Here is a 25,747-nt window from a genome sequence, read left to right as displayed (position 1 = left end):
AGCAGAGGTGGACTGTCTACCCCAAGGGAGCAGTGATGACCAAATGAAGCTTCTTGAAGCAATGAACCAGTTGGCTGTAAAGCTTTATGGTGGTGGTTCGTTTGGTCTTATGACAGTCGTATGATGCCACTGTCAAAAGAAGTGCTGTATCCCATAATACAATGAGGACAGCTGCGGCGTACAGTCCAGTGCGGCTCATCTATGAACAAATGCCATTTTCGTGCCAAATTTGGTGGGTAGCGGCTTATAATCACGCGCGCCTTATAGTGCGAAAATTACGGCAATCACGTTAAAATATTTGACGCACATGCCCCGCTCAAACAGATTAAAATGACAGCAGTTTCATGTCAACTTGTTACTTGTGTTTTTTGGTGTTTTGTCGCCCTCTGCTGGCGCTTGGGTTCGACTGATTTTATGGGTTTCAGCACCATGAGCATTGTGTAATTATTGACATCAACAATGGCAAGCTACTAGTTTATTTTTTTATTGAAAATTTTACAAATTTTATTAAAACGAAAACATTAAGAGGGGTTAAAATTTCTATAACTTGTACTAACATTTATCTTTTAAGAACTACGAGTCTTTCTATCCATGGATCGATTTAACAGAATGTTAATGTTAATGCCATCTTGTTGATTTATTGTTATAATGAAAAATACAGTACTTATTTACAGTATGTTGAATGTATATATCCGTCTTGTGTCTTATCTTTCCATTCCAACAATAATTTACAGAAAAATATGGCATATTTTATAGATGGCTTGAATTGCGATTAATTACGATTAATTAATTGTTAAGATGTGATTAACTCGATTAAAAATTTTAATCGTTTGACAGGCCTACATTTTACACAAAACTCCAAAAATTGGCCAGACAAAAGTATTGGCACCCTCAGCCTAATACTTGCAAGCACAACTTTTAGAGAAAATAACTGCGAACAACCGCTTCCGGTATCCATCAATGAGTTTCTTACATTGCTCTGCTGGAATTTTAGACCATTTTTCTTTGGCCAACTGCTCCGGGTCTCTGAGATTTGAAGAGTGCCTTCTCCAAACTGCCATTTTCAGATCTCTCCACAGGTGCTCTATGGGATTGAGGTCTGGACTAGTGCTGGGCAGTTTAGAAGTCACCAGTGCTTTTTCTCAAACCATTTTCTAGTGCTTTTTGAAGAGTTTTTTGGGTCCCATGACCTCTGAGAGAGAACCAGCTTTCTCAAAATGAGCCCTACATTATGCTGCAAAATGTGTTGGTAGTCTTCAGACTTCATAACGCCATGCACACGGTCAAGCAGTCCAGTACCAGAGGAAGCAAAGCAACCCCAAAACATCAGGAAACCTCCGCCATGTTTGACTGTGGGGACTGTGTTCTTTTCTTTGAAGACCTTGTTTTTTCTCCTGTAAACTCCATGTTGATGCCTTTTGCCAAAAAGCGCTACTTTGTCTCATCAGACCAGAGAACATTCTTCCACAACGTTCTCTCTTTTTTTGTCCGGTCCATTTTTGGAGTTTTGTGTAAAATGATAATGATTTAATTTTTTCCCCACTCTCTTTTGTGTTTTTTCATTGCATGCAAAATAAATGAAGACATTACTACCAAAGCATTTGTAATTGCAATCCTTTTTGGGAGAAATTGAGCATTATCTGACAGAATTGTAGGGGTGCCAATACTTTTGGCCAGCAGTGTACATTCATGTTTTGTGCATCTTATCATCATGTGTTTTGCTGGGGTGCTGGAGCATATCCCAGCTAACTATGGTCAGTGCCCAGGTTACACCCTGAATAGGTTGCCAGCCAGAAACTGATGATGTTGCATTGGTCTCCCTCGTTTTTTTTTCACCAGGAAAAAAAAATACTGTGAAAATATTGTTTTTCTAAGAACTGATCAGCTCACTGCTTTGCCACCCACGCTAAACCTTTTGCAGCACTGGACAAAAAAAAAAAGGGAATCCAGTTAAATACCTTCAGTGTGTTCCTTATTATTTATTTATTTAGTGAACATAGAGTCCTTCACTCAGTTGCCTCTTGGTTTGATAAGTGGAGTGTATTACTCATACAGCTTTTGAATCATTCCTGCAGACAAATATCCATTTATAGGTGACCTAAGTCATTTACCCTGTGCGGTAGGTCTGTCGTTTCTCTGTCGTTTTGCCACATTACAGACACAGGCATGTTAGAATAATTGAAGAATGTATAACTTGCACATAGGTGCCAATAAGAGTGAATGCTCTCTTGTTGAACATGCCTTGTTGGAAGTCTGTTCTGTATTCCAGTGCGGTTTGACGGAGGGCTTAGTTTGTGGTTAGATCCATCTATCTATCTATCTATTACGGCTTATCCTGTGCAAGGTCACTGGGAGCTCAAGCTAGTCCAAGTAGATCACCAGTCAATCACATACAGGCAAACATTAACACTCACATTCTGGTGTGCTAGCAAGTGTACGTCTCCAGCATGCACAAGAGCCCATCGAGGAAATTGAATTTTTCTTCAGAGCATCATGTCATTAACATGTGGTTAGGCTATTATTGCAGTATGTACAGGGAGTCCGCTAACCTTTTTTGTGGCGTTTTGCATTAAGCAGAAGCAGTAACAAAACTGAATAAGTTTATATCTTGAGCGAACGTAAACAACAGCAAAAGTACAGTAGTCCCCGGGTTACGACGGACCAGACTTACATGATTTCGACTTCACGATGACTGCGTCTCGTCGTTTTTTTTTGTTTTGTTTGTTTTTTTTTAATGGTGACTTTAGTTTTGTGAGCCATGCTTTAATTTTGGCGCAAGACGCGCAGAGCTGGTTGTACTTCCGCATGCGAGAGCATGCACGCACCCGCCCATCCAACACACATGAGGAAGCAGCAGAGTGAAGCGGTGACAGCCTGCGCTAAGCCTGAACGATATATCGTTTAAACATTGCCATCGCGATGTGCGCGATAGTCCCATCGCAAGCACGTGCGTTTTTTTTTTTTTTTTTTTTTTTAAAGCCACATACGCTGTGCTTTCTACTCTGCGCACAGCCTCACACCCTCCCTTTCCCAGCCCTTTGTTCCTCACAGTCCCTGCAGCACTTGCTTATTAAAGTTAACGATGCTCGTTGTCTTAGATCTTGCCAAAGAAGGGGACTTCAAAGCGGAGCAATGTGTCAATCATTGTTTAACTTGTTAAACAGTTTCTGCAAGGAAGCCGCGTTGGAATGAATGTGTGTGTGTGTGGAGACGTTGAGACATACAAAATAAATGCCAGAAGTGATCATGAGGAGTTTGAAATTTCTACACTTCACTCCAAGATTCACAGCTAAGGTAGTAAAGCCAAGCATTTTTCTACTACAGTACTTTATTCTTGTTCAAAAATGATTTGGTTGGACAGTTATGTTTGAAACTGATCATAATTATGACATTTGAAATGCTTAAAAAACATTTTATATACATTTTTTAAATCACTTAAGGGTAAAAAGTGAGAAAAAACATGTTTTATATGTATCTCTTTCCAATGCTAAATCTGAATAAATACATTGAGCACACAAAACACACACACACAAAAAAATGGGGGGGTGCGCTACTTCGCGGTTTTTCACTTATCGCGGCGGGTTCTGGTCCCCATTAACCGCGAAAAACGAGGGATCACTGTACACTGTGGTGATGGTGAGTCATCCAAAGTTTTTCCAAACAGCTATTCAAGTCATCTAGTGAAAATGTCTTTTATTTATTTATTTATTTATTACTTATTTATTTTTTTAAATATCGCAATATAATATCGCAAACCCCCCAAAAATCGCAACAATAGGTTTTTCCAATATCGTTCAGGCCTAGCCTGCGCGCACATTTGTTGGTTGTGAAGCACCCAGAGACGACGGCTGTATATAACCTCAGCTGTACTGTTTATTGTGCGTTTTCAATTGTGGTCGAATACTTGGCCCGAGTTTGTGTGATTGTTTTAGATGATGTGCGGACGCTAACTGACACATGCTAATCGTTTGCCATTGCTGTATCAGCAGCTACTTGTAAACACAAATTTGAATTGCTGTTATTGAAGATGAGACTGATTTAATTTCATTTTATTTTAGTTTCATTCTGCAAGTGTTGATATCATGAGCAGCTGAATAAAGTCAGCCAACCACACGGACGTCTGACATCGTCATTTCGGAGCTTAGCTCACTGTCTAGCTAGGACTCCAATGTCTTGGCGTGGACAGTACAATGACATAATACAGGTTTTTTGGAATGTTTTTGTTTTTAATTTAGAGGGTGTTCTGAGGTATTTAAAAGGTTAATTCCGATTATCGCGGAAATCCGGGTTACATCGCCAGCGCAGGAACGGAACTCGTTCGTAAACCGGGGACTACCTGTTTTGGCTTCATGAGCGATTTTATGAATACATTCATTCTGGATCCGCTGAGCGGATTTTGAACTGCAGTTCGTTTCAAAGACATGTTGAGCAAGCTTTAATATATAAAGTAGGTAGGTAAATACTGGTATTCTACAACTCATAGCAACCAATGGTTGCAAGCACATTTATTAATTTCCTTCTCCTTGTCTTAAAAGTCAAAACCACTAGTCACAAGTATTAGTAGGGTCATTTTCCTTTAAAGGGTGCCAGAGTGGACGCGTTATGATCAACAGGATTGGGCATTGAGCTTCGGTGGGATGCGGTTCGAACAGTCCGATGCTCCTGGAACCGTTTGAATTTTTAAATTCCGATTCCATGTTTCAATGCCCTGGCCGCCGAACGAAAAAAAAAAAAAAAAACGGCTGGTGAAAACCACGATGAAGAAGCCACAAGAAGCGTGTGTTTGTGCATTGCAACTTCATTACAACCATGGACACGGTGCGGCGGCACTCAAAATTTTAACTCAACTTTACAAAAATAAAAAAAAAAGACCAGTCAGCTTAGTGCAACATTTGCAACACAACTATATCATGCAAAGGTGGCTGCATGACCAATATTTAACACCTCCGGCTTCATGGAATACAAGTGCTGAATGCCAAGTGCATAGCTGAGTGCCGCGTATTTGACACACTGCGCCGTCAGAACCAGGTAAGTAAAACAATAAATAAAACAAACAGACAATGAAACCCGACCCCGAATTAAGCAGTAGATGATGGATGGATGGAAAAGTACGAGAATAATTCATATTATTATTAGAGGGGTGCGAAATTTCCGATTCTTAGATTATTCGCGATTCGGCCGTGGAAGATTCGAGAACGATTCACAAATATCCAAATTCCGATTATTGAATTATACCAGCTAAAGCGGAAGTAAAACACAGTCAGCGTGGTCTTTGGGACGAAATGAGGAACGGACCAAGAGTAAATATCATGTTTAACTCATGCCGCTAGATAAAGAAACAATCATACCTGATTGCGGCTGACAGCCGCTACAAACAACGCCCAGTTGCTACAAACATACGGCCACAATAATGCTACGGTAGATATCACATATATGTAACTAGATGCAAAATGACAGACGACGGCAGCATTAGAACATGTATGGACAACTAGATGCGAAATGACAGACTTTCCGGCGTAAGTAAACAGCCGCCATCTTAAAGCAGTAGACCTCTCTAGAAGGCTCTGTTGTAGCGAACCTAATAAACTTTTTATCTAAAATACTCCTAAATCGGCAGAATTTTGTCTTGAATCTATCTTAAAATGATTAAATAGTTTTAAAACTGACAAAAGTAGACAGAAGGGAAATTATGGAATAACGGGAGCAATTTTAACAACTGCAACAGTTGATTCACAACATTAAATTAATTGAATGTAGTTTAAAGCTGCTGATACAGAATGGGGACTGGAGTTTTTTATTTACTGTTATTTTTGTATATTTGTTTACTGTCATATGTTAACTTGATACTGAAATAGTAGTTTGGTTTAGCTTGAGAGTATTTTTGAACAATTTTGGAACTAACGTACAAAACATTTAAAAAGGAGGGGGGTGCATCAATAATCGTTTTATAATCGAATCGGAGCCTCTGAATCGTAATCGTAATCGAATTGTTAGGTGCCCAAAGATTCCCAGCTCTAATTATTATGGTAGATAACACTTGTATATAGAACTACATGCAAAATGACAGACACGGCAGCGTTAGCACATGTATAGAGAACTAGATGCAAAATGACAGACTCGCCGGCGTTAGTAAACAAATGCCATCTTAAAGTAGTAGACGTCTCAGTCTATATAGCCTATGTAAGCAGCTATGTACTTTACATAGCACGTTGCAGCTGCCGTTAAAATCAACAGTATTAAAAGATCATTAAATTATAATCAATAGAGGAATTTATACTAATGCTTCGTCGTAGCTCCCAGCTAAGGTACATGTAGGGACATAACACTCCCCGCCTCACATCTGCAAGATGTCAGCCCTTAACGAACTAGTAGAAATCCCACCTAAAACAAACGATGCAATATAATAAATGCCGGCAGCATAAGACACTGTAAAGCATAGGCAAAAGAATATGTATAAATGTTTTCTCAGTGAGCTTTTAAACAATAAACATCTTTGTGAAAGTGCACTACTGTGAAAAGAAACTTCATCACGTTCAAGTTCAAAGACTGATATACTGTATGTACAAGTTAAAAAATAGCCATGGGAGAAGTTCATGTATTTTAAAAAATCATCGAGAAGTTAAGACATTAATATAAACTATGCATTTTTTTTTGAGCCTGCCTCTTAAAAGAATCGGAATTGAGAATCGTTCGGAACCGGAATTGAAACATGGAATTGGAATCAGAACTGGAATCGTTCAATTTCAAACAATGCCCAATCTTAATGATCAACCACACTGAACGTACTTCATAAAGCTGCAAAATTTTGATAAGGCACATTTAGAGCAGCATTTTGAACAGCCATTGGATTGATCTAGATCAGACATGCTCAAAGTCCGGCCCGGGGGCCAAATGCGGCCCGTGGTCAAATTTCATCCGGCCCCCAGCCTGTTTCATAAAATCAATAACGTCTGGCCCACACACAGTCTTAATAAATTGGTCAGCAGTACTGCTACCAGCATATGAAATAGCTTACACACTAAATGCTGCTCATCATTTACCCACTAAAAGGCAGCAGCACTCAAAGCAACATTACCCCGTGTGACCTTTTACTCCCAATTTTCTAAAATGGCGACAATCAACAAAAAAAAAGAAAGTTGACTGCGATGGCTGACGCTTCAAGGATAGGTTGAAATTGCACTATTTCTTCACTAAAATACGCAACAACTGTGTCTGCCTCTTTTTTGAAGAGACAGTCGCTGTTTTTAATGAGTTCAATGTGAGGGGATATTACCAAAAAAGACACGCTGACACGTATGACAAGATTACAGGGAAGATACGTAGCGAGAAATTGAAGCAACTTAAAGCTAGTTTAATTTCACAGCAGCAGTATTTTGCAAGAGCCCGAGAGTCGAAAGAGAACGCCACAAAGGCTAGCTGCGGGATTGTTGAAATTATTAATTAAAAAAATAATAATAAAGCAAATGTGACACACATATTGGCTTGGTAAAATTTGCTTAAATATATTTTTCTATGTAAAGGACGTCAGCCAAGGTCGGCCCCCCACATTTTTACCAAATTTAATCTGGCCACCTTTGCAAAAAGTTTGGACACCCCTGATCTAGATCATTTTGATTAAAAAAAAAAAGAGAAAATTGTTGCATGTACAGTATATCTCAAAGTCTCAATATGGAAAACTTGGAGCCACATGTCTAGAGAATAGAAAATGCACAACAACACTAAGAGGTAAAGATCACTGAAACGGTAATGACTAAACTGTACCAGATAACCAAAAGAAAATACAGTTTACATACAAAAGATACAAGGTTACAGTGTGCTAAGGAAAAGAGATATGGGACTTTGAATGAAAAGTGATATTCACTGTTGAATGACTCCCAGTGTCTGAAACAAGCTCATTTAGTAACACTTTTACAACAGAGTTGAAAAAGGTGATAATAATTATATTTACTGTCATTCTATCGAGCTTATATGCGTCTGTAAATGTGGAATAAATTCATTCAACCTGGCCCGGCTTGAATTATTTAGGAAAAGGACGAAAAGAGAAGGCAAGGATAACCTTGGTGTACAAGATTTGGCAACTGTCTGACTTGGGGAAAAAAAGCCTGGTGAATATTTTATGAATACTAATATCGACTCAGGGAGCATGGCGGCCTGCGGCTTTCATGTCACACTGGACGTATTCTAACCCTTGCAGTCACTTAAGAAAAACACCGGTGTGTTGACACGCAGCTAGAGATGCTTCTTTGCCCTCTACTGCGCCACAGTGAGCTCATGATGAGTGCTTGCATGCAAATTTAGAGTGAACCTTAGCTTCCCTGTGTGACCACAATGGGAAAGAAAAAAAATTCCATTTGTAATGAATTGTACAGAGGTCCGTGTGCTAACTTTGATTTTCTGTGTTTTTATTGTAGGAAGTGGGAAGCATAATTGGAAAGGTAAGTTCATGAATAACACTGATACACAGTAATACATTTGATACATGTTGTAATTGAGCCCTTTTATTTCATCCAGAAAGGAGAAACTGTGAAAAAGATGCGAGAAGAGGTGAGTTTTGATGTATTTAGAGTAAAAAAAAAAAAGAAAAAAAATCAATCTGATCTTTATTCATTTATTCATTCTGGAGTTCCAACAAGCAAAAAGCAGTGATTCAGTAAAATGGTCCTTTAAAGGCCACCGCTAGCATTGTTATTTTAATTAACTTTTTTTTTTCCACAACAATCATTTTATAAAGAAGAAAAAGTCTGCTAGCATGCGTATACAAAAAAGAACACTTGTAAGGGAAAGAAAATGTCAAGGCACCAATGTACTCGTAATTGTAACAGCAAGCAAATATTCAATTTGTAATGATATTTTATCCGAGTTGGCCTTACATACACTTTAAATGACAATATGGAATGTGCTGCTTTTTCCAGAGTGGAGCACGAATCAATATCTCCGAAGGCAACTGCCCTGAGAGGATAGTCACCATCACTGGACCAACAGACACAATCTTCAAGGCTTTTGCCATGATTGCCTATAAATTTGAGGAAGTAAGTGCATAGTGGCTTCAAAAAAGTCATTTTTAAGAATTTCCTGTCGGAAAAATGTAATAGCTCAGGAAAATGTTTTCAATTTCTTGGCCACCTCACATGTTTTACTTCATTTGTACACATAGCAACAGTAGGGGATTTTTTTTATCAGTTGCTTAAATATACAGTATATTTTTAATTCTCTCAGAAAGTATGCATATTTTGAAACTGCTTGTCTCAATGACCAAAAATGATACAAAAAAATGACGCAAAAAACCCTAGAAAAAACTAAAACTACAATATAAAACTGACCTAGTTTGTAACCACATCTGATATGAGACAGGCAAGGCAACATTTAAATGGTCCAATAAGGAGATTGCATTTAGAACCAATTTATACTGACAGTTACAACCAGCAACTTATAATTTATGAATTATTTAGACCACCTGACACCAGTGTTCTGAGAGCAAGGTGAAATTCTTGTGTTGCAGGATATCATCAATTCCATGAGCAACAGTCCGGCAACCAGCAAGCCTCCGGTCACCTTAAGGCTTGTCGTGCCAGCCAGCCAGTGTGGCTCTCTCATAGGAAAAGGAGGCTCCAAAATTAAAGAAATGAGAGAGGTATGGACTGTGTGTATTTCAACACAAATCAGTCTGGCAGATATGAGATAACATCCAGCATTTGTAGATTTCTGCAGGCTATCAAAGCATAACAGCATGTGGAGCAACGACCACCTAGGAAAAATTTTCTGATGGTCAATTATCACTATGAACTGTTATGGTACATTTCCCCCTTTCTTTTGGAATGGAAATGAGGGACATTGAACCACATGGTGCAGGCTTATAGATCAAGTAGCAGCAATAAAATATGTATATTCCAAGGCATTCAGAGTCATAGATCGGAAAAATCCTGGATAATGCGGTCATTTCAACTCAAAACCCTACATAATACCACCCCAATAAAATAGAACTGTACGAGCAAAACTGCATATAAATGAACAGAGGACATGCATTAGTTTAAATTTATTTCCCTTGTGAGTGCTGCAGACTGTGTTGAAAGTCAGTTATTACGATAGTGTTGAAAGACATTTCTTTGTAAAATTTTGATAGACTGCTGTGGTCAACAATAATAAGGCGATCTGGTATCTTTATAGTCCACAGGGGCGCAAGTTCAGGTGGCAGGGGATATGCTCCCCAACTCCACAGAGCGTGCTGTGACAATCTCCGGGACCCCAGAAGCCATCATCCAGTGTGTCAAACAGATTTGTGTCGTCATGCTGGAGGTATTCTAATAAAAACTAGTCAGTGTTCCTAAATATATGTTGGATCCAATTGAACTTTGTATCGATCTTGTCACCACAGGTAGCTACTAAGGGTGTAACGGTACATTTATTTGTATTGAACCGTTTCAGTACTTGGTGCTCGGTCCGGAACGGTGGCCTCCCGAACGAGTTTCTCACGTAATGTAACCCTTACTTTTCAAGGCTGTGAGTTGATCGGGTGACAGTTTTTTTGTGTAAATTATATTTACTCCGTCTTCTCTACTATAATGAGAACCAACACGGTAGGACAGTATAACCCAGAAATGTCAACGGCGCGACAACGTGGCCGCCGCAAGAACACAGTGAAACGCAGGCGTTAAAGTCAATCAGCCAATGTACACCAGTCGCAGTGCGGACGCGTCCCAACACGACGCACGCGAAAAGTTCGGCAGAGTTTATTATTTGACGCGAGACGCGACCCTCCTGCGTCAATACTACTATCGGTAGCTAGGATCGGGCATACCGGAAGTCACTCGTGTAAAAATACGGTGGATCCGGTCGATTTTCAAACTTAATATGCAATCGTAACCCACTTTTTGAGTCCATCAGATCTCTTGAGTGGTAGATCGGGGCACAGTTGACTAGTCTTTGTTGATTTACTGCCGTCTTCTCTGCTATAATAGTAACCAACACGTCCCCGTGTTCAATAAAAAACCCTCCTACCACAACAAAACAAGTAGGAACTAATATTCACATAGGAACTAAAGTTATACAACATAAAATATACAATATAAATGATTACTATTTACATTTTACATTTGTAAAATATAAACACATAATAAAATAAATAATAGCCCATTTAAATAAAACAAATTGAAATGAGCCAAAACACCTGTAATTAAATAATAATAATAATACACAGATGCTGCTTACACAATTAAAGTTATTAATGTCTGTGTGGCGCTTTAACTTGAGAAAATCCACCAATAAAGCTTTTGAAAACCGTTCATAAGAAAAAAAAAAGATTCATTGAGTCATTTCATTTGTAAAATACATGTTAAAATATTTGTCATTGGGATTGCTTTTCTCTTTAGCACAGGACTTCTTTTTTCTTGTTTCTTTCAGAAAGAAAGCTGACCAATACGCGGGGTCTGAAAGCCAAATTGTTGTTGGATTATCTTTAAATACCCGCTACTTTTTGAGCAGAATTCTAGCTTTGTATAGGCTAATGTTCCTATTGTTGAAAGCACAAAGGTGTGTAATAAACAATTAGCACATTTATATTTTGCATTCTGTTCTCTTACTGTACCGAAAATGAACTGAACCGTGACTTCAAAACCGAGGTACATACCGAACAGAGATTCTTGTGCACCATTACACCCTTAGTAGATACTGTATGAAGTTATACAGTATACAGTGCTGGCCAAAATTATTTCACTCCTGCAAATCTCTCAAATAATACTCAATTTCTCCCAGAAAATGATTGCAATTACAAATGCTTTGGTAGTAATATCTTCATTTACTTTGCTTGCAATGAAAAAACACAAAAGCGAATGAAAAAAATGAAATCATTATCATTTTACACGAAACTCCAAAAATGGGCCGGACAAAAGTATTGGCACCCTCAGCCTAATACTTGGTAGAACAACCTTTAGACAAAATAACTGTGAACAACCGCTTCCAGTATCCATCAATGAGATTCTTACAATGCTCTGCTGGAATTTTAGACCATTCTTCTTTGGCCAACTGCTCCTGGTCTCTGAGATTTGAAGGGTGCCTTCTCCAAACTGCCATTTTCAGATCTCTCCACAGGTGTTCTATGGGATTCAGGTCTGGACTCACTGTTGGCCACTTTAGAAGTCTCCAGTGCTTTTTCTCCAACCATTTTCTAGTGTTTTTTGAAGTGTGTTTTGAGTCATTGTCTGCAGAAAGACCCGTGATCTCTGAGGGAGACCCAGCTGTCTCACACTGGGCCCTACATTATGCTGCAAAATTTGTTGGTAGTCTTTGGCACTGTTGTTAATATAGATAGTTAGAATATAACGGCGTTACTAACGGCATTATTTTCTTCAGTAGTGAGTTATCTAATTAATTACATTTCTCATCTTGGCAACGCCGTTACCGTTACTGAGGCGGGAAAGGTGTGGTTACTATGTTGGTGTACTGACGCGAGAAAAGTCTAACAAAGACGGACTCACGGAGACGAGAGAGCAGAGCAGGAGTGGGGAGGAGGCAAGGGAGAGTTACGCCGTTGCAAACGCGATGCTACTATGCTAGGTGGCTCCAATAATACCTGACTGTAGCCGATAGCCTACAAACTACGCCCACATGATGCTTCAGTAGATATCACATATATACAGAACTAGATGCAAATGACAGACACGGCTGATTTAGCAACATGTATAATAAAGAACTAGATGTGTAAGTAAACAGGCGCCATCTTAAAGCAGTAGACCTCTCAGGAAGGCTCTGTTGTAGAGAACCTTCCTAATGAAGCTACGTAACTTTTTATCTAAAATGCTCCTAAATCGGCAAAATCTTGACTTAAATCTATCTTTAAATGATGAAATAGTTTTAAAACTTACACATGTCAAAAGTAGACAGAAGAACTTATGCGACAACAGGAGCAATTTTAACATCTTAAACGGTTGATTCACAACATTAAATGACTTCCACACATAGCAAAAGTTACTATCTAGTTATCGCAATATCCGCAATACCCCTGTGTCTAGTTAAATTTAGGGTAAAGAATTGGGTTAGGGCCAATTGTCCCCCAAAAAACTTTAAACTTCACATTGTGTGACCTGTTTTTGTTCTTTTGAGGAAAAATAAATAAATAAATAACCCAAGAAAATTATCACCAGTTACTTTGCCAAGTAACTAATCACTCTTACATTCAGGTAACTGAGTTACTAACGCAATTACTTTTTGGGAGAGGTAATTTGTAACTGTAATTACTTTTTTAAAGTAAGATTAACAACACTGGTCTTTAGACTTCATAATGCCATGCACACGGTCAAGCAGTCCAGTACCAGAGGTAGCAAAGCAACCCCAAAACATCAGGGAACCTCCTCCATGTTTAACTGTGGGGACCGTGTTCTTTCTTTGAGGGCCTTGTTTTTTTCCCTGTAAACTCTATGTTGATGCCTTTTCCCAAAAAGCTCTACTTTTGTCTAATCTGACCAGAGAACATTCTTCCAAAACGTTTTTGGCTTTCTCAGATAAGTTTTGGCAAACTCCAGCCTGATTTTTTTATGTCTCTTGGTAAAAAGTGGGGTCTTCCTGGGTATCCTACCATAGAGTCCCTTTTTATTCAGACGCCAACGGATAGTACGGGTTGACACTGTTGTACCCTTGGAATGCAGGTCAGCTTGAACTTGTTTGGATGTTAGTCGAGGTTCTTTATCCACCATCCCCACAATCTTTCCTTGAAATCTCTCGTCAAATATTCTCGTCAAAACCCTTTTCCGTCCACATCTAGGGAGGTTAGCCACAGTGCTTTACACTTATTGATGGCACTGTGCACGGTAGACACAGGAGCATTCAGCTCTTTGGAGGTGGACTTGTAGCCTTGAGATTGCCCATGCTTCTGCAGAATTTTGCTTCTCAAGTCCTCAGACACTCCTTTTGTCTTCTTTCTTTTCTCCATGCTCAATGTGGTACACACAAAGACACAGGACAGAGTTTGAGTCAACTTTAATCCATTTTAACTGGCTTCATATGTGATTTAGTTATTGCCATATGTGATTTAGTTATTGCCACCACCTGTTATGTGCCACAGGTAAGTAACAGGTACTGTTAATTACACAAATTAGAGAAGCATCACATGATTTTTCAAAGGGTGCCAATACTTTTGTCCGGCCCATGTTTGGAGTTTTTTTGTAAAATGATAATGATTTAATTTTTTTTCTCCATTCTCTTTTGTGGTTTTTCATTGCAAACAAAATTAATAAAGACATTACTACCAAAGCATTTGTAATTGGAATTAATTTTCTGGGAGAAATTGAGCATTATCTGACAGAATTGCTGGGGTGCCAATACTTTTGGCCAGCACTGTATCTACTGTGTAAACTGTAGCAGTATCGTATCATACTCTGAAACCATATTTCGCTTCGAAAGCTTACGTGACAGAAATGGTGGTTACATTTGCAACACTGTGAAATATAAGTTAGTATTAGGAGTGGGAACCTCTTGGTACCTCACGATACGATACGATTTGCGATACAAACCTCATGATAACGATGACCTGACGATATGGTGATGCAATTGGTCAGTAAGTCATTCTAGGATATACTACAACACCTAAAAAACAGAAAAACAAGCTTCTGCTTTGAATTGGAATGTGTTTATCACTAGTAGACGTCCAATCCATTTGAACCGGGAGGGTGGCAGCGAATGAACATTCGTTCATTCGCTGCCATCCCTCCCGCTTCAAACGGATTGAACGTCTATGGCCGTTGAGTAGCAGCCAATGCCAGACAATGAGGTAATTTTGGGCCATTTAAGGTCATTTACCTGTTGATTTTCAGATACTTCCTGTTGATTTGGGGGTATTTTATGGGTCGTTTCCTGTTTATTTTGAGTTACAGAACAGGAAGTGACCTTGGAATCACCCAAATAAATAGGCAGTGACTCAAACTCAACAGGAAATGACCTATAAATGCCCTGAAAATCGGACAGAATGACTAGGAATGCTCTGGTTTCGAATGAACGAACATTCCCAGCCTAAATGGATTGGGCGTCGAGCACTGTCAATGCAGCCTTAGATTTAACTGAGACACTATTATGGTGGAAGATTTTGGTAGCAACTTGTTGGTTCCTTTTTATTTATTTTTTTAGACATTGACACCTTTTTAAAACGATATCTGGATTCTTGGCAGGCGCATATTGATAACCTTTTGGGATACAAAGTATCACGCTATATCACCGTTTCGATATTTTGTCACACCCCTCGTTAGTATCATTCTAAGTTATTTATTTGTTCCTCTGCAACAACACTGGGCGCTGCACATTGTACAGTAACTCGGTGTTCATAATGTATGCAAAGCACAAACCTCCAAAGTAATGTGATTAAGCCCTCTTCTGTCTTGTACAGTTTTGTTGCTGCGAACAGCTTGCTCAGTAGATCTAGTCATTACAATAGATTGGCCAAGTACAAGTCCCATGATGCCTGTGCCCCTGCTTTCACCCAAAAAACAAACAAACAGGGGACTAATCGTAATGTAAATACAGATGTTAGGATCATAATGCACATCGGGTGGGGAAAACCCTAAGAGCTATGGATTCTGTTTTAGATCTATAATTAAGCAAGAAAATTCTTAAAGAACAAAAACATTAAAAACGCCAAACAATCAAGATGATTACAGTGTCTTGTTTTTGCTAGTTTACGGGGGGTAGTGGACAATTTCTTGCAGGCCCCTCAAGGTGATCGTCCGGTGTGAACGTGGGGTGCAAGTGGAATATTTTTTGCGGGCCCCTCCGGACAACCGGCCAAGCGACTGGCAGAGATATTCTAACACTGAAACACTACACTCACTGGCCACTTTATTAGGTACACATGTCCAACTGCTCGTTAACACTTAATTTCTAATCAGCCAATCACATGGCGGCGACTCAGTGCATTTAGGCATGTAGACATGGTTTAAGACAATCTCCTGCAGTTCAAAAAACGAGCATCCGTATGGGGAAGAAAGGTGATTTGAGTGACTTTGAACGTGGCATGGTTGTTGGTGCCAGAAAGGCTGGTCTTAGTTTTTCAGAAACTGCTGATCTACTGGGATTTTCACGCACAACCATCTCTAGGGTTTACAGAGAATGGTCCGAAAAAGAAAAAATATCCAGTGAGCGGCAGTTCTGTGGGAGGGAATGCCTTGTTGATGCCAGAGGTCAGAGGAGAATGACCAGACTGGTTCAAGCTGATAGAAAGGCAACAGTGACTCATCACACGTTACAACCAAGGTAGGCAGAAGAGCATCTCTGAACGCACGGGCGTCGAACTTTGAGGCAGATGGGCTACAGCAGCAGAAGACCGGGTGCCACTCCTTTCAGCTAAGAACAGGAAACTGAGGCTACAATTTGCACAAGCTCATCGAAATTGGACAATAGAAGATTGGAAAAACGTTGCCTGGTCTGATGAGTCTCGATTTCTGCTGCAACATTCGGATGGTAGGGTCAGAATTTGGCGTCAACAACATGAAAGCATGGATCCATCCTACCTTGTATCAATGGTTCAGGCTGGTGGTGGTGGTGTAATGGTGTGGGGAATATTTTCTTGGCACTCTTTGGGCCCCTTGGTACCAATTGAGCATTGTTGGAACGCCACAGCTTAATAAAATGGTCGGTGAGTGTATATTACAGCATCTTACCTCTTACCTTTCTGTTTGACCCTCCCCCTCGCCCAACCACGCCCACTTTACACCCCCAAACCAGGCCCCTTAGAGAGCCGGTCGCACCCCTAGCACACCGCTAAGTTCCGCTACTGCTGTAATATACGTAATCCTGCTTTATCTGAGTCCTCAGTACAAATCTTCTGTTTAGCATGAGGCCGTAGAATACACGACTTTCCTGAGAATCTGGGAGCTGCATTTAGGCACGGCAGACAAACAAGACATCTGCTCTTTGGATGCAAGGCATGGGGAATGTTGATGCTGACAGATGTTGTTTTTGAAGTGATGATTCCACACCACAAAAGAAAATAGTTCGGAGCATTCAAATCAAAAAGTGGATGAGCGTGAGTGCGTGACTTGCGGCAGACAGCAAATCAGGATATGTTCGTGTTTTATTGAAATGGCACATGTTGAATAAAGCGAGTAAAGAGCATTGCTGACTCCTTTCCTTCTTTTCTTTTCATGAGGGCATTACATTATTATCAATTATTATTTTTTTAGCCCGATTCAATCTGGATGGAATGATGTAGTATATGGCACTGCTGTTTTTTTTGTTTGTGTTTTTTTTAAATATTGTTGTGTGTGCATGTTTAGGTCGTCTGGCAAGAGAATACGAAACAAATTTACTGTTGTGTGTCCTGCTACCAAATTTGAATCCTTAGCTTGTGTTGTACTATAAAACACCCCTAAAACCACTCTCTTTTGCTCTTCTCTCTTCCTAGTCTCCACCTAAAGGTGCCACGATCCCTTATCGCCCGAAGCCTGCTTCCACCCCTGTTATTTTTTCAGGGGGCCAGGTAAGAGTCCAGACAGCTACAGCCAACCCATAGACTCAATGCACAGTACATTTACAGTATATCTTACATCAACAACACAAAGAAACACCACTCATTTGAAATAGACTGACCATGTTCTAATGAGTTCACATTTGAAGATTGTTATGGCCTCCTAGGTTCATTAAAAAACTGCAACATATAAAGGACGCCAAAGACTGGGTGGGAGGTGAATAATGCCACAAGCTTTAGTTATATCCAAATTATATAAGTGCAACTTCAATCAAACAAACAAATCCAATAAGATCCAGTGTTGTCCCACTGACTTATTAGAATAACTATTAGTCAAAAATTTAAGTTTGTAAAGAAAAAATGAAAAGCTGGACGACTCGCGATCACCAACCAAAGTTGAATCAATAAACTGAGAAAAAGTTACGCAAGCTGGTCAAGCAGCGCTAGACAGCTATGTTGAAGAAAAATTAGCACACACACTTCCTCATCACTGATCTATATATCTGTGCTATACCTCTCTATACCTGTGCTCTACCTTTAATAGTGGCCGGAGGAACTGAAGCCCAACAAATCTGACAACACATCACAGAAATTAGGCCTGAATGATATTGGAACAAACTATCATTGCGATTTTTGGGGGGGTTGCGATATATTGCGATATTATATTGCGATATTAAAACTAGCAAAGTAACAATTTATTTACTAGAAGCGTGCGAAATTTCCGATTCTTAGATTATTCGCGATTCGGCCACGGAAGATTCGAGAACGATTCACAAACATCCAAATTCCGATTATTGAATTATACCAGGTAAAGCTGAAATAAAACACAGTCAGCGCGGTCTTCAGGACGCAATGAGGACCAGACTGAGAGTAAATATCATGTTCAACTCATGCTGCTAGATAAAAAAAAACAATAATACCTGACTGCGGCCGTCAGCTGCTACAAACAGCAGCCAGCTGCTAGTTGCTACAAACGGCATACATACGGCTATGGTAGATATCACACATATCTAGAACGAGATGTGAAATTAAAGACAACGGCCGTGTTAGATCATATACTAAGAACTAGATGAGAAATGCCAGACTTTCCCGCGCAAGTAAACAGGCGCCATCTTAAAGCAGTAGACTTCTCTCGAAGGCTCTGTTGTAGCGAACCTAATTACTTTTTATCTAAAAAAAAAAATAAAAAATGGCAAAATCTTGAATCTATCTTCAAATGAAGAAACAGTTTTAAAACTTTCACGTCGAAAGTAGACAGAAGGGAAATTATGGAATTACGGTAGCAATTTTAACAACTTTAACGGTTGATTCACAACATTAATTGAATGTAGTTTAAAGCGTCCGATACAGAATGTGGACTTGAGTATTTTATTTACTGTTTTTAACGGTTAAGTTGATACTGAAATAGTAGTTTGTTTAGCCTGAGAGGATTTTTGAACAATTTTGGAACTAGTGTACAAAAAATTAAAAGCGTGGAGGGGATGGGGAGTTAGTGGTGCATCAATAATTGATTTATAATCGAATTGGAGCCTCTGAATCTTAATCGAATTGTTATGTGCCCAAAGATTCCCACCTCTATTATTTACACATAACTAAACTATTAAACTGTTGAACTATTTACGCACATAACAACGGAGAAGACTCTTGGCTGCTCCCGGATGAATGAGGTGGCTCCCAGTAATCTGATGAGTCCGGATCAAGATCGGTCTCACTTTTTTCATCATCTTCATCGTTGGTTTCAACCTCAGGCTCAGGAGTAACGCAACGTGAGCTCCACAGAACGCGTGTGGAACCGGACGCTGTTGTGGCCATCACCGTCTGTCTCATCTAGATTTTTAAAAATCCTTCTTTGACGATGGTTTCGTTTTCTTTTCAAAACACTCCTCCAGTGTCGTTTGCTTTTTCCCGATCGTTCTCCACATTTTTCTCAAATTCTCACGCATCTTCACAAGATCCGTCCAACTCCCGTTTCCTGACTATTTTTCTTCACATCCTTTCTTGGCCCGAGATGAGTTCTTACAAAATGCGCTACTCCCCTCCAGTGGCCAGTTTCATTGCTTTAAAATGAGTTTTGAGCATTGTGCATTGCAGTTTAGGTGAAATAGAACCTAGAGATGCCTCTTGTCAAAAAAAAAAAAAAAAAAGACGTATAAATACGTTTTGGGGACACTGAAACAATTAAAAATAGAATGTATTTATACGTTTTTGGGCGCAAATGAGTTAAGTGGAAAAGTGTGTTACATTGTGAATATTCGACTACGGTCACCCAGACTCTTAAAGAACTTAGGTTGTAAATGTTCTGAATCAAATCAAGTTATTGTTCTTGTCGGGATTACAAGCTTTTCTCGCAGTTAGGCCCCTTTTTAATTGCCAAGGTAGGAATAAATTCATAATTGATTATGGGGGTGGGGCTTAGAATAAATTCACTATTGTGAGATGTTCCTGGATGGTAACGTAGCCATTTTACATATCCTGACAGTAATCATACCTGTGTATGTTAACGGATTCAATTACGTGCTGTCTTTTATTAATGCCTACTTTCATTCTTCCCCACAGGCCTACACAATTCAGGGACAGTATGCCATTCCACACCCCGATGTGAGTTTTTACTCCTTTCTCATAATAAGATCATTAAATTACCCAAAAGATTGAGGACCTGGGATCAAAAAAGTGACACCCCCTTTCTGACATTCTTTAAAGTCAGTTGAAGATCTCATTTAGATTTCGATGATTATGAAAGCACGGTCGCCGTATCAAAGTGCAAGTCAGTGTCGTCCTTCTCTTGATTTCCAGCATATCACATAGTGTTCCATTAATAATCAGCCATCATCTATCCTTGTCGCGAGAGCATCTCAAGAGCTACCTCGTGTCAGATTGACTAATTCAAACTTAGGCAGTGATGGATGAACTTGGAGGTAATGCTTGAAGGTACTATCGCTCAAGAGCAGACTTGACATCCCTTTTCGCCCATTAAAAGTCTGTAAAAGGGAGAATCAGAATTTAAAGCACACACTTTCCCCGTTTCCCGATGGAATCCAACTTAGAAGCAAGATAACGATAAACTGTGGCAGTCCATGGAGCTGTTCCTCCCAAAAAACAAAAAAAAAAGTCTTCAAAAGTTTTTTTTTTCATGAACATGTACTGTATAACAGAACAATTAATAATTCCTGTTAGCCTGAAGTCAGAATTTAGAACTCAGACCTACATGGTAGAAACTCTCCTTTTTCTGTCCTTTTCATGTTTTTCCCTCCTCACCATCTTGAGTTGTGATCCTATACCTATCCTCACCATCTCTACTTTTGGGTTTACTACATTCTCTTGGTGTAAAAAGTAACCTGTTAGTTGTACTTTCCCTCCTAACCCTTCAGCAGCTGACCAAGCTCCACCAGCTGGCTATGCAGCAAACCCCCTTTACCCCTCTTGGACAGACCACCCCCGCTTTCCCTGGTACGTACCCACAAGACCCTGTAGATGTGTCCTGTTCTGTCATCATCCTTGACAAACATGTTATCCTTTCCCTTCTCTTACCTTCCACCTTATCTCCTTTGGTTTTTATTTCTGCATGACTTGCTCTCTACTTTTTTCCCCCAGAGAATAAACGATGAGGCCTGTGAAAAGCAACACAGGAACATATCTGTAATACAATAATGCAATTATTATGACTCGAAAAGGCAATGCATCCGTCCTTGAAAACACTTAAGGTTATTTCATTTCCCATATATGATTAAGGTATAATCACATACTGAATCACTTAAGGTTCTAAAGTGGACCTTAATGCATAAACATTGCTACGAGCCAAACAGTCAGTTTCATGTAATGCATACTACAAGAGCATGTGATAGCTATGTCATTTTTTCGTTAAATGAATTTTCCACCCAAACCAAAATGATAAAAAATAAATTTGGGGACGTATAAGAGCTGTCCATTTGCATCTTTTTCTTCTGGAACAGAGATACTCGATCCTCTATTCCTCGTGACTCCTTCAATCAGATTAAATGATTATTTTTTTTAACATTTTAACCAAATTTAATTTTAAGGGGAGGCCGAAAAGTGTCATTGCATGTAATTGACTTTCCTATATATTAAGGGTGTAACGGTACATGTATTTGTATTAAACCATTTCGGTATGTGGTGCTCGGTAACCCTTACTTTTCGAGGCTGTGAGTCGATCGTGTTACAGTTTCTTTTTGTAGATTATATTTACTCAGTCTTCTCTACTATAATGAGGACCAACACGGAAGGGAAGTATAACCCAGAAACCTCAATGGCGCGACACTGTGGCCGCCGCGAGAATGCAGTGAAACGCGGGCGTTAAAGTCAATCAGCCAATGCACACCAGTTGCAGTGCGGCCGCGTGTTAGACGCGTCCCAGAAGCGGCTCAACACGACGCACGCGAAAAGAACGGCAGAATTTATTATTTGACGTGAGACGCGACCCTCCTGCGTCAATAGTACTACCGGTAGCTAGGATCGGGCAGACCGGAAGTCACGCGTGTAAAAATACAGTGGATCCGGTCGATTTTCAAACTAATATGCAATCGTAACCCACTTTTTGAGTGATCTCTTGAGTGGTAGATCGGGGCACAGTTGACTTGTCTTGTTGATTTACTGCTGTCTTCTCTGCTATAACAATAACCAACACGGCCCCGTGTTCAAAACAAAACCCTCCTACCACAAACAAACAAGTAGGAACTAATATTCACATAGGAACAAAAGTTATACAATATAAATATACAATATAAATGAATACATCACATTTGTAAAACAGAAACACATAAAATAATAAATAATAGCCCATTTAAATAAAATACATTGAAATGAGCTAAAACACCTGGAATCAAATAATAAGAATAATACACAGATCCTGCTTACACAATTTATTAATTTCTGTGTGGCGCTTTAACTTGAGAAAATCCACCAATAAAGCTTTTGAAAACCGTTCATAAGAAAAAAAAATGATTCATTGAGGCATTTCATTTGTAAAATACATGTTAACATCTTTGTCATTGGGATTGCTTTTCTCTTTAGCACAGGACTTCTTTTTTCTTCTTTCTTTCAGAAAGAAAGCTGACCAATACGCGGGGTCTGAAAGGCAAATTGTTGTTGGATTATCTTTAAATACCCGCTACTTTTTGAGCAGAATTCTAGCTTTGTATAGGCTAATGTTCCTATTGTTGAAAGCACAAAGTTGTTTAATAAACAACTATCACATTTATATTTTGCATTTTGTTTTCTTACTGTACCGAAAATGAACTGAACCGTGACCTCAAAACCGAGGTACGTACCAAACCGAGATTTTTGTGTACCGTTACACCCCTTCTACATCTGTATCTATTATATATATATATATATATATATACATATATATATTAAAGTTGTAAAGCAATAAAACTGCAACAAAAATGAATGAAATGAACGTAAAAATATATTTTTGTAATGGGTCGAAATTATTTTTCAAGCACCTTAGACGGTCATTTGCTTTGCATAGAATTTTCCCCAAAAAATATTAGATTTTTTTTTTTTTTTTTTTTCTTTGATTGAAAAAAAAAAATATATATATATATATATATATATATATATATTTTTTTTTTTTTTTTTTTTTTGAAGCAGCTTTTTGGGGGATTGAATGATTTGGACACAAATGCCCTTCCCTTAATATGGCCCAAACACAAAAAGGATTGCTTTAATCAAAGAAAATTTTTTCAATGAAAAATTAAGTGTTCAAATGCAAATTTTTCAATCTCAAATATTTTTTCGCATTTAAAAACTTTTTCTATGATTGAATTTTTTTCTTTTTTTTGATTGAAGTGATTTTTCTTTTTGAAAATATATATATTTTTTTAAGCAACTTATTTTTTGATTGAATAATAAAGACAAAAATGTCCTAGCCAAAATGTGGCCCAAACACAAATCAACATTATTTCAATCAAAAAGTTTCAATCCAAAAAAAAAAAAAAAAAACCCAAAAAACTTCACTTCAATAATTTTTTTTTTTTAATTAAAAATTAATCAAAGAAAAATAGTTTTCACATGCATTTTTTGTCAGTTTTTTGAGTTTCAAATTTATTTTTGCATTCAAACACATTTTTTTTTTTTTTTTTGATTGAAGTGACTTTTTTTGGTTGAAAATATACATTTTAATTGAAGCAACTTTTTTTTTTTTATTGAAGCACTTTTTTTTTGATTGAATAATAAAGACACAAATCTACCTCCATGTGGCTCCGCCCAGGGGATACAATTTTTGATTGGGGTAACTACATTGGCACAACACCGGCGGGCATACCAAATTCAATGGATAACGATCTTGGTGAAAAGTATTGCCTAAGCAGCCTGATTTAGAATTCCCCTCAAGAATGATGGGAAACAAACATGCTCATTGTCAACTTATTATTATAAATATTCTTGTAAGGTAATTTTATTGCTGACACTGCATTTTGGGGTCATCAACATGTTGTGCCCCCTGCCCCAAAAGTCAAACTCCGCCTATGTCTAAAGAGTCATAGTCGGTGTACTACTGCTAATATTAACCTGTTAACTGCTTTGCCATTGCAAACTCTTCTTGGCATTTTTATCTTGTGCGAGGCAAACTGTGCCAACAGTAAGCAACTACAGTATTTTGATTTTTCTATTCGTGAAGTCCAAGCTTTAGGGCTCTTTCAAACTGGTTGTCACGCCATAGCCCCTTTCACACACACCGAAACACCGGGAAAATTGCGGGGTTTAAACGTGCAGCCCTTGTACGTTAACACGATTTACCGGGTCGACTGACGGAGATTACGGGGACATTTGACGGGAGGCGTCTTAGTATAATTTCCGGGACTTTCCCGGGAAGCCGTATGCATGAAAGCAGGCGTTAAATGACCGGGTCACAGCACAATGGCTGATGACGTAAATATTAGAGGCGTGCGAAATTTCCGATTCTTAGATTATTCGCAATTCGACCGTGGAAGATTCGAGAACGATTCACAAACATCCCAATTCCGATGATTGAATTATACCAGGTAAAGCGGAACTAAAACACAGTTAAAAGTGGGGGGGGCATCAGTAATCGATTTATAATCAAATCGGGGCCTCTGAATCGTAATCGAATCTTAAGGTGCCCAATGATTCCCACCACTAGTACGTATCATGGCGGGCTGATCGTCACTTCCTCTTTCTTCACAGTAAGACAAAAAGCGGTAAACAAACATCGCAATCAACATAGCAAGCAGGAAAAAGCTAAATTAAACAGACAAAATTAAATTGCTATGGGATCATAGAGCCGAGGACGAAAGTCCATTGTCCATCTTTTGAAATGTGTGTTTTATTTTGTTGCTGATGTTAGGGTCTGCTAATACGGAAATATTTTCTTACTTCAAAGCAAAATACAACTGAGGGATGCGTTCAAGGGTTTATTAAATACAAACAAAAATAAATGCGATCACGGAAAAGGGGGAATAACACAATGGGTCCGTGACAGTAAGTCGACGGGGATCAATAGTACTAACCTAAGCGGTAGGCAGGGAGCCGTTAAGAGAACAAAACAAATACACTCAAATACCAGCACAATGTAGGGGATTTAAAGTGCCTGTGACACGAAAAAGCATGTTTATTTCATAATACACGCGGTATTTTATGCTTCTGAATGATATGGACCGCTTGGATGTGTGTGGAAGTGATCTCTATATTTATTTAGTTTTTTGAATCCCGCGCCATGAAAATGAGTGACTTCCGGCTTCGGTCTTGCATTGAGGAGGAGGGCGCTGTGACGTGTACGGTAGAAGACGTCCTCTTCACTATACAGCATACTGTTGTGTATGGGGACGAAGGATTCAGCTGATTTTGCGGATTAATATGTTTATTTTTCGCATCACGCCAGCCAAACGCCTGCAGAAAAATAATTCTGTATGAGGGAGAGGCGTATGCGCCTTTTTGGAGTTTCAAAAGGTTCCCATTCACCGTGGATATTTACTGTGGGACCATTGGACTTACGAGGAAGTGAGTAAACATCTTGTTTTGTATTATGTCAAATACGAATACAGCGATTACAAAGTAAACACTACAAACTTCCTTTAAATGAAGGACTACTTACGTTTGATCATTGATAGGCATGTAAAAAGCTGTCCTAATGCTCATTAGCAGCAGCACGTTAGCGGCACAATAACTCCAGCCACCCTCCTCCGGGGAACGAACTGTAAATTGCTCTCCGCCGGGCGGTTTGCCGATCCGCGACGACAATAGACAACCGGGTCATCATGTCAAATAATCCAGGATAGTTATGTGTGATTTTCCGCTTTGAAGACTTTGAAACATCACTCGGTTCGG

The 25,747-nt window shown here is 39.0% G+C and overlaps 1 protein-coding gene across 8 annotated transcripts in view; it reads left to right on the top strand.

The window, feature by feature from the left end:
* The window catches only part of pcbp3 (poly(rC) binding protein 3), a 122,341-nt gene that overhangs the window by 73,181 nt on the left and 23,413 nt on the right, over window positions 1-25,747 (top strand). For 6 of the 8 annotated variants that reach the window (XM_057851965.1, XM_057851966.1, XM_057851968.1 and 3 more), the window contains 8 exons: window positions 8,412-8,435; window positions 8,512-8,544; window positions 8,913-9,029; window positions 9,500-9,631; window positions 10,165-10,293; window positions 17,381-17,455; window positions 20,000-20,041; window positions 20,812-20,890. In XM_057851965.1, the coding sequence (XP_057707948.1) occupies window positions 8,412-8,435; window positions 8,512-8,544; window positions 8,913-9,029; window positions 9,500-9,631; window positions 10,165-10,293; window positions 17,381-17,455; window positions 20,000-20,041; window positions 20,812-20,890 (631 nt within the window). The remainder of the gene's footprint in view (window positions 1-8,411; window positions 8,436-8,511; window positions 8,545-8,912; window positions 9,030-9,499; window positions 9,632-10,164; window positions 10,294-17,380; window positions 17,456-19,999; window positions 20,042-20,811; window positions 20,891-25,747) is intronic. The other 2 variants (XM_057851969.1, XM_057851967.1) reach the window with 1 other exon arrangement.

The sequence above is a fragment of the Corythoichthys intestinalis genome, chromosome 12 (genome assembly GCF_030265065.1).
Source record: "Corythoichthys intestinalis isolate RoL2023-P3 chromosome 12, ASM3026506v1, whole genome shotgun sequence".
NCBI classification, from domain to species: domain Eukaryota; kingdom Metazoa; phylum Chordata; class Actinopteri; order Syngnathiformes; family Syngnathidae; genus Corythoichthys; species Corythoichthys intestinalis.
This window is presented reverse-complemented; position numbering and strand designations above follow the sequence as displayed.